This window comes from Mus caroli, chromosome 7 (assembly GCF_900094665.2).
Source record: "Mus caroli chromosome 7, CAROLI_EIJ_v1.1, whole genome shotgun sequence".
NCBI classification, from domain to species: Eukaryota; Metazoa; Chordata; class Mammalia; order Rodentia; family Muridae; genus Mus; species Mus caroli.
This window is the reverse complement of record NC_034576.1, coordinates 48000559-48019023: the sequence shown is the minus strand read 5'-3', so window position 1 is coordinate 48019023 and position 18465 is coordinate 48000559. Positions and strand designations below refer to the sequence as shown.

The 18465-nt window shown below is 50.9% G+C and overlaps 1 protein-coding gene across 2 annotated transcripts in view; it reads right to left on the bottom strand.

Annotated features, from left to right (window-relative positions):
- The window catches only part of LOC110297359 (nodal modulator 1), a 51446-nt gene that overhangs the window by 14730 nt on the left and 18251 nt on the right, over positions 1–18465 (bottom strand). For both annotated transcript variants that reach the window (XM_021166113.1, XM_021166114.1), the window contains exons 10-22: positions 17387–17492; positions 17067–17217; positions 13068–13242; positions 10999–11140; positions 10526–10657; positions 9279–9415; positions 8264–8351; positions 7419–7482; positions 6172–6267; positions 2918–3136; positions 2760–2842; positions 720–879; positions 460–586 (exon numbers count right to left, since the gene is read on the bottom strand). In XM_021166113.1, coding sequence (XP_021021772.1) covers positions 460–586; positions 720–879; positions 2760–2842; positions 2918–3136; positions 6172–6267; positions 7419–7482; positions 8264–8351; positions 9279–9415; positions 10526–10657; positions 10999–11140; positions 13068–13242; positions 17067–17217; positions 17387–17492 — 1680 coding nt within the window. The remainder of the gene's footprint in view (positions 1–459; positions 587–719; positions 880–2759; positions 2843–2917; positions 3137–6171; positions 6268–7418; positions 7483–8263; positions 8352–9278; positions 9416–10525; positions 10658–10998; positions 11141–13067; positions 13243–17066; positions 17218–17386; positions 17493–18465) is intronic.

Sequence of the window (18465 nt, the reverse complement as noted above, 5' to 3'; positions counted from 1 at the left end):
TCCATCCCCAGGGCTGCATAGACTGAGGGTGGACATCTGCATATACTGAGCCTGTCGTCTTCTCAGAGTTTGGTACAGAGAGAAAGGAGGATTGGGAGTTCAAGGATACGTTCTAGACTGCACAGAGAGATAGAGGGTTAGAGGCTAATCTGGGCTAGACGCCCTGCTTCCAAAGTCGGGGGAAGACAGCCAACATGCACAACCACGGGAAAGTTGATCTCTCTCCACAGCTTACCCCAGTAAAGGAAGCCAGGCCAGCACACGGTGCACAATTCCACTTATATAATAAATGTTCTGGAAGATGGAAAGTCGCTGACAGAAAGAGGAGGTGCCGGCGTGAAGGACTATGCTCTTTGACTATACTGTATGGTGTTTGACCATGTATGAAACTGTCTACTTCCTGTGTGTTTTATGATCGTGTACGTTGCCCTCAGTGAAGTGGCCCTGGAAGCACATTACCTCGAAGCTCACACCAGCCAAGGCATAAGCCTTGAAGTCTCCCACAGTTCCTTCCACAGCAGTCAGCACGTAGCCCTCCTTCTGTGAGGTCACAGTATACTCCAGGTCACTGTGTAGGGGACCAACACTGCAGGAAAGAGAGTCAAACCCTACAAATGGCTGTTTTCAGCTTCAATGGAAGCCCAGCCCTCCCCAGGAAGTCTGACCTGCCTCAGGAGGTTTCCTGCAGCCAGCCAAGTGGTTTCTCTTTGGGGACGTACCTGTAGGCACCTTTGTCATCAGTGAAGACAGTGATCAAGGGTGAACTTGCTCCCTTCTCGCTGATGACAATCTCGACTCCCTCCAGCTCTGGGTGAATCTGGCCTTCCAGGAACAAGCCCGCCTTCCCATGGATCTCAATTAACTTCCCTGGACAGCTTTCTAAGAAGGAAGGAAACAAGAGGGAAGTAGGCATTCAACTGGAGTTCTCTGAGCAAAGAGAGCCCAGACCTGAGATGACTGAGGAGGAACTCGGGCTGGAGAGACCGTGCTGGTCTGCAAGGATCAGGACCTGAGCTTGAAGCCCAATACACATGTAAGGGAGCCAAGTTTAGCCATGTGCCTGTAGCCTTGGCACTGGGGGATGAAGGCAAGAGCATGGCTGGGGTTGCTGGCTGCCAGTCTACCTCCAGGTTCAGTGAGAGACCCTGTCTCCACAGAGTAAGTTGGAGACAGAGCAAGCCACCTAAAATCTTCTCAAGAGGTGCTGGTCCAACTCAGACCTGGTGTGAAGACGGTGAGGGGAGAGGAAGAAACAGCAGAAACTCACTCTTCCAACATACTCAACTCTAAAGATGCCATAAAATGTTCCCCAGGCAAATCGCTGTGATAACCTGTTCCTGAAGAAGGCCTTCCCTCCACACCTGGGAACAGGAAGACCCAAACCATCAGAAGACCCAAAAAACTCAAGCAAGTTTGGCAACTGGTAGTGACTCTTCCTCTGCCTTCTGGATCAATAAAATCAAGGGAAGACTGGTCCTCCAAAAAACACCACTGTAACTGTCTCTGACTACTTTGTGGGTTCTTGTTTCTTCCACCCTTTCAACCTCCTAAAACAAGATAAAAGAGAAAAAGGACAGAGAGGAAAGGAAAGAGATCCCTGAATAAACCCGGGCAACAGTATCATTAGACTATTCCCTGCTGGTTAAGGGCAAGCTTGTCCTTCATCTTCAGGATATCTCCTTTCTTCTTCTTGTTTCTGCTTTTCACCTAACTATTTAACAAACCATGACCAGCCCACTTCTAGGGGCCCTAGTGTTTATATATCCCCAGAGAAGTCGCCAGAATTCCAAATGTCACACAATCACAAAACTATCTGCAGCTGGCAAAAACACAGCTCTATTAGAACATGAGGCAATTCATAGCTGCTGTGGACTCTCTGAAACAGCCCACATCCCACACCTGGGATTAAAATAAAAACATATTCTTATATTCTCTCTCTCTCTCTCTCTCTCTCTCTCTCTCTCTGTGTGTGTGTGTGTGTGTGTGTGTGTGTGTGTGTGTGTTTAAAGAAACGAAAACTCCAAAATTCTCGCTGCACACCACTACACCTATAGTCACAGAAGCTATCTCTACTTAGACTATTCATCCATCCATGCACACGTCCATCCATCCATCCATCCATCCATCCATCCATCCATCTGTGGAAAGCTCTTGGTGCCACTTACAGAAATTTGGCAAGTACCTGTCACTGGGCTCAGATAAGAATATTCACACCTGGGTTAACATAAAGCTCAAGGAGAACTCAGCCTAGGAATGTGTCACACTCCTCTTATCTTGGTCATCCTGATTAGCCCCTAGAAACAGTGACCAGGGGGCTTTGTTTATTTCCTTGTTTGATTACTTTGTCTTTGATCTAAGAACTGACCCTATTGCCTGCAAGTACCTAAAATGGTATAAAAGCTGGTTGGGAAAAAATAAGCCTGCTTCAGCCTCAGTACTGGCTGGAGTCAGGTTATAATGTTGACTAATTGTACTTTTCTTTTCAATCCTCACTCCCTCTCTTGAGACCCTGTTGACTGACTAAGCTGGCTTTGTCATCCATCCATCCATCCATCATCCATCCATCTATCATCCATCCATGCATCCATACATCCATGCATCCATCTATACATACATACATACATACATCTACTAATGACACCAAAGAGACTTTTGGGTGGCTTGCAGACATGGCTGCACAAATATAACACAACACCCATTTAAACACACACAAATAGAGAAACAAAGGCACAATACCCGCTCATGGAGTGGACACATACCTCCACTGACAGTGGCTTCCATGGATGGGGGGTAAAAGAGGAGCTCTTTGGACGAGGGTGTAACAGTGATTTTCTCTCCAGACCTGAAGGAGTGAGAAGAGTTCAGCGTGGCTGGTTGGCTCTGTCCCCGGAAGACAGAACACGGCCCAAGCGCTTACCGGGCCCAGTAGGAGAAGTCGTAGGAGAAGGGGCCCTGTAACTCATCCACCATCTCTTGCCCAGGAGGCCGGGCCCTGCCTTCTTCGCCCTCTTCTTTGCCATTCTTCTCCCTCTCCTGCCTGCGAGTCTCGATCTCTGCCAGCTGCTGTTCCCTCCGCAGCTCCTGTGCAGACTTCAGAGGTCCCAAGACCAAGGCTGGCTCGCTGTCGATAGAAGACCTGGAGGAGACACAGGTAGGCTATGGGATGCGGTGCACATCCTGCATTAGATGGGAACTTGACATTTCCACAACTGGGGAGTCATGGGCAAAAGCCAGACACCTTACAACAACATCACAGTGGCACAATCTTTTGTTCTAGAAACACAGATTAGGGAGCTGGAGAGATGGCTCAACAGCTGGTTGCTCTTCCAGAGAACCTAGGTTTGATTCCAGGACCTCTTCTGGCCTCTGCATATACATAGTACAGACATACATGCACCCAAAACACCCCACATAAACTAAAATAAAAATATAATAGTCACAAATTATTTAGCAAAAAATAAAAACTAGGATGGGAATGTACTTGCTTAACATGTAAACATGAGGATCTGAGTCCCCAAACCCACATAGTCATCAAAGCCAGTTATGTGGCAGCATGCTTAGAATCCCGGTGCTGGGGAGGCAGAGACAGGCAGACCCCTGGGGCTCCCCATCAGACGGCCTAACCTGAGCGGCATGCTCCAGGCCAGTAAGAGGCCCTGGCTCAGACAAAGAACATGGTTCCTGAGGAACAACACCTGAGACTGGCTGCTGACCTCTACACACATGCACCTGCACATACGTGTGTGCACCTGCACATACATGTGTGCACCTGCACATACGTGTCTGCACATACAAACTATAAAATAAATAAAGATGGAACATCAGCTGCAACACAGCAGCAGACGCTAGCAGAAGGCCAGAATAGAAGACCCTGCAACTTGATGGAAAGCCACCAGCCTGCACATGGTGCCTGGACGCATGACCCGGTCCTCTGCCCTTTCACACCACCTTTTACGAATCTGAAGAAGCAGGGAGCTAGGCAATGGTGGAGCACACCTTTAATCCTAGCGAGGCAGAGGCAGGCGGATCTCTGAGTTTGAGACCAGTCTAATGCACAGATCAAGCTCAAGGACAGCCAGGGCTATGCAGAGAAACCCTGTATCAGAAACAAAAAGAAAGGGAGGGAGGCAGGCAGGCAGGCAGGCATAGGCAGGCGAGGGTGGTAACAGAAAAGGCACAGCAGACACCAGGTAAGAAGAAAAGCGGCCGTTGTGGGCACAGTGAGCAGAGTGCCATGATGCTTGGTCAAGATCATTCTAGAACGGTGACAGTGGCAAAGAGTGGGAGAGTGGCCTAGGGTGCGGGTGGAGAGGCCTCAGGAAAGTGGATCATGGTGGGGTGATGTCCTCTGGGGAAAAATTCACTGTGTGTTCAAGAGACGGCAAGATCAGAGAACCCGGGGCAGACAGGTCAGAAGGGGCCAGACGGGAAACAGGGTCACACACCCTTCAAAGTCCTGTGTGGGCTCTGGGTGAGTCTGGGCTTTTCAGTGGAGGCAGGACTGACCTCCACAGCAGCAGAATCACTCTGGCCACTGTGTAGAGAGCACTGAGTCATGAGGCACAGCCAAGACAGAGAAGAAGGACGGGAGGCTGCTGCAGAGGCTCAAAACCAGTGAGTGGGAACGGTGTGGACCGTCAAGTACTGGACTGGGAAGAGACCTGAACGTACTTTTACTGTAAAGGCAAAGCTTTGCTGAGTCGTCTAGACCAGGGGAAGCAGAGGACAATGACCAAAGAGCAGGAAAAGGACGGGAGCTGCCATTTCTGAACAAAGGGAGACTACAGGGCAGGCCGACTGACACAAGAACCAGCAGCTGGGGTACAGCCTAGCAGGGTCAGGGTCCCCCAGAAGGGTCCAAGGGGTAATGTCCAGCCAGAAACACAGCTCATACTGTCTGTCAGCACAAGCCAATGACAGAAGACACCTCCAGCACACTCCCAAAGCTATACACGTTAATAATGAAGGCACACACCAGTGCCCTGGAGTCACTGTGACCAATGGTGAACACTTAGCAAGCAGGATGAAGCCAGGGCACCCGAAGGGCCAGCACCCCAGAGACTCAGCAATGGACCCTCCCCACACTCAACCCTGTTCCCACCCAGCCAGCTCTGCTGTCAAAACGCTGCCAGTCTTCCCTGTCACAGGCTCAAAGGTCAGACTCAAACACGGTCACAGTCATACACTTATAGTTATGTGTTTGCTTCAGTACCACAGGGTCATTTACAGCCTACGAAACCCTGGGCTGCAACCCTGACAATTCTCAATGGTATTGTTCTGGGAGCGGTGTCACAGGCTGGGCATTTTATCTACGAACGATGCTGAGAGAGAAGGATCGATCACACAGCAAGTTCAAGGCCAGCTTGGACAACTTGACTGAAATGAAAGTTAAGGACTGTGGGTGTGGCTTGGTGTAGAGTCTGCCTAGCATGTGTAAGGTCCTGGGTTCTGGGTTCAATCCCTTGTACCAATAAATAAACATTACTCTTTGTTTGTGTGTGTTCGGGTACCTGTGTGGGGAACATGTATACATGTATGTGTTTATCTGTGTGTGTGTCTGTATGTACATATCTGTGGGTGTGTATGTGCACATGTATGTGTGTTTGAGTGGTGTCCTCAGCATCCATGAGAGATGGGCAGGGATCTGGCTGAAGACAAAGCCAACTCAACCAGATGAAGGGGGTGAGTTCCTCAGAGTTCATCTGTGTGAGACAGCCATGCTGCCCAAAGAAAACTGTGCTGTCAGATACACCTCACCAGCATGGAACATCCCCTCAGCAAAGCCTGTCTCCCAAGGACCTTCTCCAACCTATACAGGAGCCATCGCTACTCAAAACCTCAAGAAAAGAGCTAAAGAAAAATGAAGCAATTTTGTCACTAAAGCGCTTGAATTACAGTGAACAAACCCTAGAAGATTTTTCCCTTAGCCAAAAAAAAAAAAAAGAAAGAAAGAAAGAAAGAAAGAAAGAAAGAAAGAAAGAAAGAAAGAAAGAAAGAAAGAAAGAAAGAATTCAAACAGATTTAAGTCAAAGACCCAGCTGTCAGGAAGCCCCTCCTCACGCAGTTGCTGTGTTTACCCCGCTGTGTCACCAGAGTGTAAGAGAGGGAGACCACCGGTGTACACACTTAGAGCAGCCCCCACTCCCCGGCCACAGCGGACACTCATCTCACTTGATAGTCACTGTGACGTCCATCATTTTGTCAGTAATAATTGTTCCAAGAACATGGTGACGAATGGCTGTCAGTGTCAGGATACTGGGTGAAGACCTAGAAATCAAACAGAGACTCTGCTAGCAGCAACCCCTAAGGGGTACTCCAAGGGGTCGAGGTACAGCCTTGGGCCCTCCCCCCCTCCCCACCCCACACACAGAGAAAACAACCCATAGGCCGGAGTGGGTAAACTCAGGAAGCCTCACAAGTACAATGTCCTAACTAGTTCTTTGTCACTTGACACAAGCGGGAATGGTTGAGGAAGTGCTCCCACTGGGCCGGCTGTGGGCAAGCCTGTGGTTCATTTTCTTGATTGATGGTTGACCTGGGAGGGCCCAGCTCACTGAGGGCAGAGCCACACCCGGGCAGGTGGTCTGGAGTGAGTAAGGGAGCAGGCTGAGCAAGCCAAAGGAAGCAAGCCAGTCAACAGCACTCCTCCACGGCCTCAGCCCCGGCTCCTCCAGGTTCCTCCTTCAGTACCTGCCCTGACTTCCTTCCCTTCATGATGGACTGGGATTAGAACATACAAGCCATCTAAGCCACCGTTTCCTTCCGAAGTTGGTCTGGTCATGGTGTTTACCACCACAATAGAAACCTAAAGAACACATCCACCAACGATGCCAAACCTCCGGGCCCTCACTGATGGGAAGGAGCTCTGGCTCAGGCCACCATGTTTATATTTTTAGAAGTGTGTGTGTGATCTACTGAGAATAAGGATGTGATATTTTAAGAACAGAATTAGTTCAAAGACCATTTTTTAACAGCATGGCCTTCCCATCTGAATTTCCAGAACTCTATTATCGTTATTGTTGTGATTTTCACCGGGAGGGTGGAGCCCATTGAATGGAACACACATGGGGTCAGAGGTCAGCCTGTGAGTCCATTTTCTCCTTTCACCTTGACACAGTTTCCCGGTTTCGAACTCCGGTCTCCAGGCTGGCTCAGCAAACACCTTTACTCAGTGAGCCCTCTTGCCGGCCCATGAGTTACAGAATCCTTAGGAAGGAGAGCCTGCCTCCATTTCCTCACTAACATCTTAGGATATCAGAAAACCTATACCTAGAATTTCACTCAAATGCCTAATCTTACCTCTTTCAAAAGAAAACAAACAAATGACACCCAATAGAAATATACCCCTGTGCTGGGAAACAAATGAAGAGACAGAAGAAAGCACACGCCCACCCAAAGCACGCTGTCCCCAAGCTTACGTGTCATAGGTGTAAAAGGCTTGCTCAAACCGGTGGCAGGAGCGGGGAGTCACTTTGTACACACCTACAGAGAGAAAACCAAGTGTAACTGTCTGAGCCTAGAAGGCTCTGCCAGCGCGCGTGCCCGCTCGGGAGGCAGCAGCACGCCTCAGACTGAAAGCTTAAGCTTATCACAGACCTGGGGTAATGGGACTGCGAACACCGGGCAGGCTGCTCTCCTGTGCCACGGGCCCCTCCTTCACACCCCTCAGGAGCATTGACATTGTCAGTGACTCCCTGAGGCTGCACCTGCTCAGACGCAGGTAATGTGCAAAATTGCTACACACAGAGAATGTGCTATGTACACACAGTGGAATATAACTCAGCAATGAAAAAGAACAAAGCACTGTTATACTACAATGTAGTTCAACTCCAAAACTATGCTACGTGTAAGAAGCCAAAGGCTGAGATCAGGCCGAGGCACAAAACGTAACTAGGCTGCAGCCAGGGCTGGGTCTGTGGCCATGACTGAACAACCTGGTCAGCTTGCTGGCAAGCATGTATCACACATCTTAAGGGGATGTACGCTGGTTTTTTTTGTGGTACTGGGGTAAGCTGAGGCTCTGAGAGCACACTGAGTTAGTGCTCCACCACTGAGCCCTGAAGCAGGTGAGCTTCACGCCCTGTAAACTCTATCTTGATAGAGCTAGAGCGGCCGTGGAGGATGGGAGGCAAGGCAGCACATCACATCACTGCAAAGATAGACTGCTGGCAGCAATGTCACTAACATCTCTGAGGGTGAAAGGACCCGGGGTCTCCGACCTTCAGGCCCAGGCCGGCGCCACACTCCCACCTCCCAGGCTCACCAGGCTTGGACAGGCAGAAGCGGTTGACTCCCCTGGAGAGATTGTAAATCCCCACATTTTCAGGGCCATTTCCGTCCTGATGAAATTCCTGTAAGGCAACATGGTGACTCATGGGGAAAGACACCCACATACACAAAAGAAAAAAACAATAATCTAGGCCAGCTGCGGTACCGCCCTCTTTAATCCCAGCACTAGGGAGGGCTAGGCATTTGGATCTGCTAAGTTTTGAGGCCAGCCTGGTCTACATGGTGAGTTCCAGGACAATCAGGGCTACATAATAGAGAAAGCTGATCTCAAAAACAAACAAACAAAACAAAACAAAAACCAAAAAACAACAACAACAAAATAAGAATAACTTTAAAAATGGTTTAAGGACCAGGCATACAACTCAGCAGTAACTGTTGGCCCAGCATGTCTGAAACCCTGGGTTTGGTCCACAGAACTGCAAAACGAACATAAAAGGAAAACACGAGAAGAAGCGAGTGAGTGCGTTCTGCCCACAGGAAGCAACCTAGAGAACTCAGCTGCACTAGTGAACAGTGTAACTGTTCACACTAGTGAACTGCGCACACCACGGAAACACTACACACAGCACAGCTTGCTGGCCTCCCATAGCCTGAGGAGCAGGCACTGCGATCCCAACGCTGCAGGAAGAGACAACACCACGCAGCCGCACCGCACCGCACTGAGCTGCCCAGCTGCCCACGGGCTGAGGAGGACCTGTAACACTGCAGGCTGAGGATGCCTTCCCTGGCAGGTGGGAACCCAGGGTAGAAAAGGGACCTTGGCTTAACTGTCATTACACTCTCTGTGTATGTGTGTGTGTGTGTGTGTAGGTCAGAGGGTAACTTGCAGGATTTGGTTCTTTCCTTCCACTGTGTGGGTCCTGGAAGCTGTACAGATCCCTTCCTGAGCTGAGCCGTCCGGCCCGCCCCGCTGGACACTCTCTGAGGCTGAGCCATCTTGCCCGCCCCGCTGGGCACTCTCTCGGAGGTCCCTCAGAAGCAGCACATACCAGAGTGATGGCGTGTGAGAGTGCGCAGCGCAGCATGTAGCCGGTCTGCCGGAACTCCACCGCAGACACGTCGTCCTCTAGCACTTCCACTTCCAGACTCTTGTTCCTCCAGCACCAGTCCTCGTGCACGATGCTGACTGCAAAGCCAACACATGGGGCTGGGGCCTCACGGTACCGGGCAACTAGGGGCCTGCAGCACTGAGCAACTGGGGACCTGCTAGCTAGCGGCAGAGGAGTACACATGTGCTAAACAAAGAATTGTGCACTTTAATCCTAGTACTCTGAAGGCTGAGGTACAAGGATTAAGAGTTCAAAGCCAGCCTGGGCTGTAGAGTGAGACCCTGTCTAAAAAGAAAATACACTTTACATAAAAATACCTAAGCGGGGAGCAATGTTCAGGACAGGTCGCTGCCAAAGAAAAACTGACATCAGTGGCCACTGTCACCATAAATAAGGACATCCATCTAGGCTGAAGATGCCAGGTTACAAGATATTCATGGGCCGCTACACTTTGTGTAAACTGTCTGACTTTTGTTGTTGTTTTAGCAAATCTCAAACTCCTTGACTCAAAAGACTCTCCCTCCTCAGCCCGCCCGGCACCCGGATTCTAGTCAGCTTTGTGGGTCTGGGCTTCTGGACTCTGCCAGGGAACTGTGAGCAGCAACAGTCATACAAGCTCATGGGCACGTCAGGACTCTGTGAAACTATAGAAACAGGCAGCCAGCTCTTTCTGAGACAGAGAAACACAAGCCCCCAGGAGAAGAGTCTACCTCACTAGGTAGAAGTCTAGACCCTGCCACCAGCTGCAAGCTGCTCTTCAAAACGGAGGCAAGAGCTGGCTTACCGAGGGCAGGAAGGGCACCAGCGTGGGGCACTGCCCTGCAGACCAGGCCCTGTGCTCTGCCTTAGTCTCTCCTTGAGAAAGGCCACTGTTCCGTTTCATGGGTGAGGTATCGGTCAGGGGAGGAGAAAGAATGACTGGGCAAGGTCACTCTAGCTAGGCCTAAGTGGCAGACATGAGAACAGAACTACCGTGCTCCTTCTGGCATTTAGAAATAAAACAGTTTATGCCAGGCACCGTCCCAGAGCACATGCAGGGCAGAACCTCTGTGACAAAGGAGCTAACTTGGCAGGTACAGAGGAGACAGAGGTCCTGGGACAGAGTTCCCTAGGAGAGGCCTACAGTAAGCCCACAGGGGAGCAGGCTTGGGAGAGCGAGCTCCCGAGAGTATCAGGCCCCATCTTACTTTTGTATCTCCCAGGCAGAACTTTGTCAAAGGTGAAAGTCATGGAGTTGACTTTGCCAGAGAGCTGGAGGCTGCGCTTCTCACCCTGGCGGCTCAGGGACTGCAGGGTCACCAACAGGTCACCGCAGGTATCTGTAGAGGAGAGACTGGAGGACCTCACTTGACTGCCATCATAAACCCTACAAGCTTCTGAGTGCTTAGCCCGAGCGTCAAGCCCTGGAGGCCCCGCTTCCTCAGCTCGGTACAGTGAGTGACCCAGTTCCCAGCACCCCAAGGCTGTGGTCAGCACCAGACAGTGACGCCCTGGCCAGGGAGTCAGGCCCTCCTCTACACCTCTGCTCAGCCCCTGCAGACCTACAGAGACAGGGTGGGACAGACCACCTTTCTCTCCACCCCCTTCAGAACGTCCTGGGCCCAGCTCCTCCCACTGCCCGCTCTGAACTATAGGCTCTCACTTGCAGTCGATACCTTACCCAGACAGGAGACTTTCCCGGAAACCGCTGCCAGAAACTGCACGAAGGCCACATCCATCACAGGCCTGTTGGTCACAGTGAGGGGGAATGTCTGCGGCTTCAGCATCAGCCCGGCTCTGGTCTCAGCCTCGGGTACCACCACCTGTGAGCACAGGAGACGCTGGAGCAGGGCGTCTCAGCCTTCCTAATGCTGTGACCCTTTGATACAGTTCCTCATGGTGTGGCGGCCCCAACCATAACTTACTCTCCTTGCTACCTCACAACTTTAATTCTGCTGCTGTTTTGAATCATAATGCAAGTATCTGCATTTCCCAATGGTCTTCGGTGGCCCCGGTGAGAGGGTCACTCAACCCCAAAGAGGTCACAGCCCGCAGGTTGAGAACTGCTACACTAGAGGCTGCAGGGAACAGCTCTCCCCCCGGCCTACGAGGTACTAGAAGCTTCACCTGAGCCTCAACCTAAGCAGACAGTGAAGGGTGAAGGTTGTAATCACAGCAAACCTAAGAAGTAATATTTTTATAGTAACACAGTCCTAGCCGGGCACAGCAGCACCAGCCTGCAATCCACACTCAGGAGGCTGAGGCACAAGGAACACCCAAGGCCCGAGTCAGCCTGGGCTGTGTGAAACCAAGTCTCAGAGAGAGGCTGTGTCTGATGCCTCCCAAGATACCTGCAGAATTAGCTCACTCTTTTCCATGTACTTTCCTTTTTCTTTTCCTTTTTTACAATTTTATTTATTTTATGTATGTGAGTACACTGTAGCTGTCTTCAGACACACCAGAAGAGGGCATCGGACCCCATTACATATGGTTGTGAGCCACCATGAGGTTGCTAGGAATTGAACTCAAGACCTCTGGAAGAACAGTCAGTGCTCTTAACTGCTGAGCCATCTCTCCGGCCTGTACTTATTTTCTTGTGCGTTGCTTTAAGACAGAGACTACGTGGCCCAGGCTAGCCTGAACTTCACAGTCCTGTTTCAGCCTCTCCGGGGCTGGGCCTGCAGCTATGCGCCATCACACCTGGCTCCCTTTTCTCTGAGTGCCAGGACAGACGTCCCCTAGTTTACTAGCAGGAAGGAATTGCCCGACTCCAACATCTGACGGAATCTCTGCAGGATGTCACTGTGCCGTGATGGCCCATCTCCACTTGTTCCTACAGAAGGAAGGGCTCACTCTAGAGGACCCAAGCTTAGGGGACACTCCTAGGTCTCCCTCCCTAGAGCTGGGAGCGGGGCTGATTTGATTGGCCAGCCCTCAGCTACAGATACATGGTCTTTCCCAAGAGGACAGGGCCACTGCACCAGAAGGTGAACAGGGCAAACTTCTGGCTGTGTTGTCGCTCAGCCCAGCTGCGCTCAGGCCAACTCCCTTGTGAGGAAACTCCAGGCCAGGAGCTGCCCTGCTTCTCTGCCTGATTGGGCGGCTCCCTGGGCCTGTTAGCCGTCCTGGAGTCAGGGTGGGGAAGCTCCTCCCTGGCCTTCAAGCTCTCAGAAGCTTCAAAAGCTGGCTTTGCTCTGTTCTTGGCCTCATGGACATCCTAGAGCAGCCAGAGCCCAGGGAGGTACAAGAGCGCACTCCCAACCTTGCACCCACGGTCAGTGAGAAAGGGCAGGCCTCTCTGTTCACAGCATCCATGGGCTGTGAGATCGGCTGGACATCAGGAGGAAGGAAATGAAAGGCTCCTTGTGCCCCGCTATAGCTCCTAACACTCTGGAAAACCCTTGCTCTTTCAGTTTGGGGGCCCGGTGGGCATGTGAGTGTGTGGAGACCAGAGACCACCTTGGGTGTTGTTTGCTCAGAAGCTATCTAGCTTGTTCAAAATTAGATGGAATCTCTCACTGGCCTGGAGTTTACTCCAGCAAGCAAGTCTGGCCGACCAGTGAACCCAGGGACCAGCCTGTCTCTGCCTGCCCAGCCCTGGAATGACGAGCTCCTGCCAGCACATCTGGCTTTTCATATGGACTCTGGGGATGAGAGAGCCTGTCAGCAGTCATTCTATTGCCTGAGCCACTTCCCAGCCTTCCCAGTCTTCCCAGCCTTCCGACACTATAAACCAAACCCATCATGTACCTGGACTTTGTAGACCCCTGGTTTTGCTTTAAAGCAAAATGATCCATGGGCATCGCTGTCCACAGTGAGCAAAGCCTTGTCCTTGTCTTGGGAGGACAGGACCACTCTGTATTTACTCATCTGCTTGATGGTGTCGGGGGAGCGGACGATGGATATCTGACCACAGATGCTGAACCTGCAGGGAGAAGCCTGGTCATTCCAGCAAGACTCACACGCAGCAGGGCAGGCTCCCAGCACCCGAGACAAGTGCCCTCTGTACCCACTGTAGACTCTGTGACATTCACTTTCAGGGGCCACCTGCCAAAGTCTGCACTGGGCCCAGGGCAGAGCTATGGATGAACTGGGTAGCGTGAGCCCCTATCCCCACTGCTGCAGAGACCATCTGCAGGAAAAAATGCTTCAGATAACCCAATCACTACAGCAACCTGGGCCACCTCTCAAAAGGAGAGTGGCCAGCTGTCTGCAAAACAATGCCATTAACCGACCATAAGAATACCAAAGCGTCTTCCTTGTTTATGGTTAGGTGCCCTGAACTGAACTAACTCCTCAGGAGTTGGGAGCCACAAATGCCTCTCACAGAGGTGGAAGGACCCTGCGGACGGGAGTGACTTGGATTCCAGATTCAGGGTGAGTAGTCCCTCTGAGAAACACAGAGCAGGCCCTGCCGCTTCGGACACAGCAATACTGAAGAACTTTCTCCTGTGACAGTCACGGGCCAGACTAACTACTGTAGAAGCATGTCTGTCCCAACTGGATAATCAGGGAAGAGATAAAGAAATGGTTGCAGAGCTGGAAAGATGCTCAGGGGATAAGAGCACATGCTACCGTGTAGAACACAGACACCCCAAAGAAACTCAGGACAAATGACTGAGGTGCCAACTAACATATCAAGGCAGATGCTGGCTGCCAGGCTCTCAGCCAGGCTCTCCCAGCAAGTCCAAAGTCCTGTCTCCTCTCGGCACTTCCCACCCTCCCCCTACCCTTTTTGGCTCCTCCAAATCCCCATTTCTCTTTCCTCTATAACCCAGCCATTTGGTTCAATGAGAGCCCACAGGCTCTCTTGGTTCTTCTGGCCTCTCTCTATTCTCTCTTCTCTCTCTCATCCCCTCCATGGCCTGATCTATTCTGCTGACCATGTTCAGCCTGGACTCTTCCAGATGCCTCTGGCTGTTCTCTTCTCACATCTACAACAAAGCCCTCGATCAGGTCTTCATTTTCATTCAAGTCCAACTCCAGGAGACCTGGTACCCTTTTCTAAGACCTGGTACCCTTTCCTGCCCTCCGCAGGTACCATTTACATATGTGCATATATGTGTGCATACACAAACACACACACACACACACACACACACACACACAGGGTGGGGGAGGAGCAAGGAGAGAGAGAGAGAGACTGACTCATACATAAATGAGTAAATGTAATAAAATTTTAAAAAATTAAATAGGGGCTGGGGAGATGGCTCAGCAGTTAAGAGCACTACCTGCTCTTGCAGAGGACCTGGGTTCAATTCCTGCCACCCACAGGGCAACTCACAACTGTTTGCAACCCCAGTTCCAGGGGACAGACATCCCCTTCTGGCCTCTGAGGGCATGGCACAAACATGGTGTATAGACATACATGCAAGCAAGACACACGCATATAAATAAATGTTAAGTATTTTTAAAATGTGTTTTTATAAATAATTTAAAAATAAATAAAAAAGGCAAGGAACACCAATGCATTAAGGAGGCGCACATGGAGCTCAGAGGCAGTACGTCTGCCTGTGCACAGAGGTCTAGGTTTGTGTCCCAACACCATCCAAAAATAAATGCAAATGTGCTTGCTTGGTCTCTGGGTTCCTCCAAAAAAGTAACAAGCTCTTCCAAAGATGTTCAAATGTCTTGTTTTCTTAACTTTAGTTCAAATACTATACTTATTTAAATACTTTAAATAAGAAACTTATCAGATACGCGCACACACACACACACACACACACACCCCAGCCTGTCAGTATGTGCTCACTGACTCTCTGCATCCAATCATCTATCAAGTCCATCTGCTTCTCCTCTCCTCTCCTGCCAGCCCCTGGCTAAGACACCTCCAGCTCTCATCTCTTCCAGACGACTGCCATGGGCCCCTATCTGCACCTCTGCCAACACCCTGGCTCCCCACCAATTCCTACTCACCCACCCAGTAGCCAGAAAGAAAAAAAAGAAGAATTTAAACGCCATATCTCCATCACTCCCTTGCTGACCCAATGGTCTCAGTGGGCAAGACTGTCCTTGCACCACAGGTAGGTGGTCCCGTGACCTCACCAGCGGCCTCTGGCTACTCCGGCTCAGCTCATTCTAGCTGTCCTCTCCCCTCTGAACTGCTGCCTTCCTGCCTGGGAAGCCCTGCACCTTCCTCCCCTGGTCCTCCAAAGGCCTCGGAGCTACCAGCCCCACCCCAATCTACCTAAGGTCTTCTCAGAATTCCTAATCTCTTCCTGGCACAGTTCAAGACTTCGGGCATCTCCTTCGGCCACCCTCCCGGGGCTGGCAGCTCTGCCCTTACTGTTTGGTTTGACTGCTTGTTATATCTGTAGCCCTTGGCACAGCGCCTCAGCCGAAGCATCTGCTCATGGGAGTCCACAGGTAGCTCAATGGTTTAGCTGCTTGCTTACCTAGCATGGATTTTTCCAGCACACAAGTTGAGAGCAGAGAGGAAAAGGATTGAACCCAAGAATTATCTTCTAAGGGTGACTTACTTCCTGGTCTTTTACAGCTGACTGGTCACAGTGGATCCCTGGTGACGAGGTAGACTGAGTCTACTGGGCTCCACTCTCTAGCTCTGGTGTTGGTATGGTAACCACCTTGTCTTTCACTGTCTCAGCCCCTGTGCCCTTGCCCACTTAGCTAACCAGTCCAGGCCACCTGTGTGCCAATCATCTGGATGTACACAGATCCAATCTGGGAGATTGTGTGCCACCTAGTGGTTATGTGACACCAAACTTGAACCCTCATCACCTGTCTGGAACAACACCTCTCATTGGCTGTGAGCCTCTAAATGTCTGTCCATCCTGTCCTTGCTGTGCATATCAGTGACTAAGTGATGAACTCTGCCAATGACCAGAAATGCCTCCTAGCACACCCCACATCCACCACTGTCAGCGCACCCCACAAAGCCCCCAGGGTCACACAAGGAAAGTACTCTCAGGGAGGGATAACTTCAAAGATCTGTTGCTAACATAGATGGACAGATAAGACAGATAGACAGACAGACATTTCTTTATTGTGTTTGTACATATATGGAAGTCTGGGACAACCTGTCTGAGTCTGTTCTCGTCTTCCAGCCTGTAACCCCCCAGGTATCAAGTTCAAGTCACCAGGCCAGGCAGACAGCGCACTTACCATCTCCTGTCCCCTTCTCTTTCTACTTTAACAAACCCATTTTAACTTGAAAGCAAGAGAAAACAATTTTGTGTCCAACACGTAAGTGCCTGCAGCTATCAAGGGTCACCACTCATCTTTCCAAAAAGAAGCCATCGTGACTCGACAGCTGTCTCAATGTGAATCCTAGACAGAAATTTTCAGACCAAAGCTCATTTTCTTCTCCACTACTGCCAAGAGGAGCGGGGAGGGACCCATGGGCTAGTGAGTTTTATGTCAACTTGACATATGCTGGGGTCATTTCAGAAGAGGGAACCTCAAATGAGAAAATACCACCACAAGAATGGCCTGTAGGCAAACCTGTGGTTCACTCTCTTGACTGTCTGATGCGGGAGAGCCCAGCTCACTGAGGGCAGAGCCACCATCAAAGTCCTGGGTTGTGTAAGAAAGGAGGTCGAGCAAGCTAGTCAGCAGCCTTCCATGGCCTCTGCTTCAGCTCCTGCCTTCACATCGCTGACCTGCCTTCACTCAGTGATGGACTGTGATATGATGGATGTGTTAGCCAAATAAACCCTTTCCTCCCCAACTTGCTTCTGGTCACGGGGTTCCGTCACAGCAACAGAAACCCTACCTGGACAGCACACTTACCCTGTAGCGATGAGGTCAGCCAGCTGTGGGGTGTTGGGTGCAATTTTGATGGTGACCATCTCGAAGTAGAGGTGCTCCTTCTGAGCATGGATGGTGTATGTCCCTGTCGTTATGTTCTCCAGGCGGAAGGAGCCGTCAGCCTTCGTTTTGACTGTGAAACCAAAGCACGTGAACAAAAGCTGAGCTGCAAAAGTTTGCACCGACAGATACATGAGGACGCAGCGGACTGTAAGGTCACTGAGCTTGTCCCTTGTGTCTACATCCTTCCATGATGCAAAACAAGCCCTTTGAGCAGACTCAGGACCACCGTGCCTGCCCACCTTTAATCTGGTTGTTCAGGGTGACCACAGCCTCTGGGACGCCTTCTCCATCAGGTCCGTTCAAGACTCTCCCAGTGACAGAGAAGCCCATGACATGGAACACAGGCTGCAAAAGTGAAGAACAGATTTTCACATGACCGTACCGCCAAGACCCCCTCCTGCACAGCACCATGGTGCCATGTGTTGGCGCTATGCCTCCCTCTCAGCCCTAATTCCACCAGCCCCTCTCCCTCTCACTGCTGCTGTCCTCTTGGCTGCATTTCCTGTGCATGCATGATCAGAGTTGAATAAAAACAGCCTGCAGACTCACTTCCCAACTCACACAGGTTACTGCCTCTGGCTTGTGGGTCTCCCTGGCAACCCCGACCTGACTTCTGCATCCCCTGAGACCACTGACCTATCACCCCAAACATTATCTGGGACTATGGCTTTTTCCTTCACTCTCAGCATGTCCCTTCAAAGCATAACCTGAAACCCCCACCCTATTCCACCAATATCACCTAAGACCACTGGCCTGCCCTTTCCTTTCAAAGTCCAAGAACCCACACCTAACAGCCAGAGCCCAGGCCAAGACAGGTTCTTTCCAACCCACCCTTCCTCACATCAAGCCTGGTGCCCTGTCTGAGTGTGTCCTGCGTGCTCAGAGCACCAAGCCTGGGCTCTCCCGGGAGACACAGAGCTCCAATTCCCCTGAACGCTAGCTCCTCAACTGAAACCCATGTTCATCACACTCCTCAGGGCCTGGAATGCCTGTTTGATTTCCTATACCTTATCCCTGTCTCATTAAAAATGTAGACTTTGCAGGCTCACTGACGCCTATCCTGCCTTAGCTACTTGCTACACAGCAGGCACTTGGTGCCTGCTTGATGAACAAAGACAGGCACTATGAAAGAGAGCTTGAAAGTGGTACAATGTTAGCTTGGCATGACAACACATTCACACTCTTATAATACAAGCAATAGGTGTGGCTATGCAGGGCATGGTGACACACACCTGTGACCTCAGCACTCAGGAGACACACACCTGTGACCTCAGCACTCAGGAGGCACACACCTGTGACCTCAGCACTCAGGAGGCAC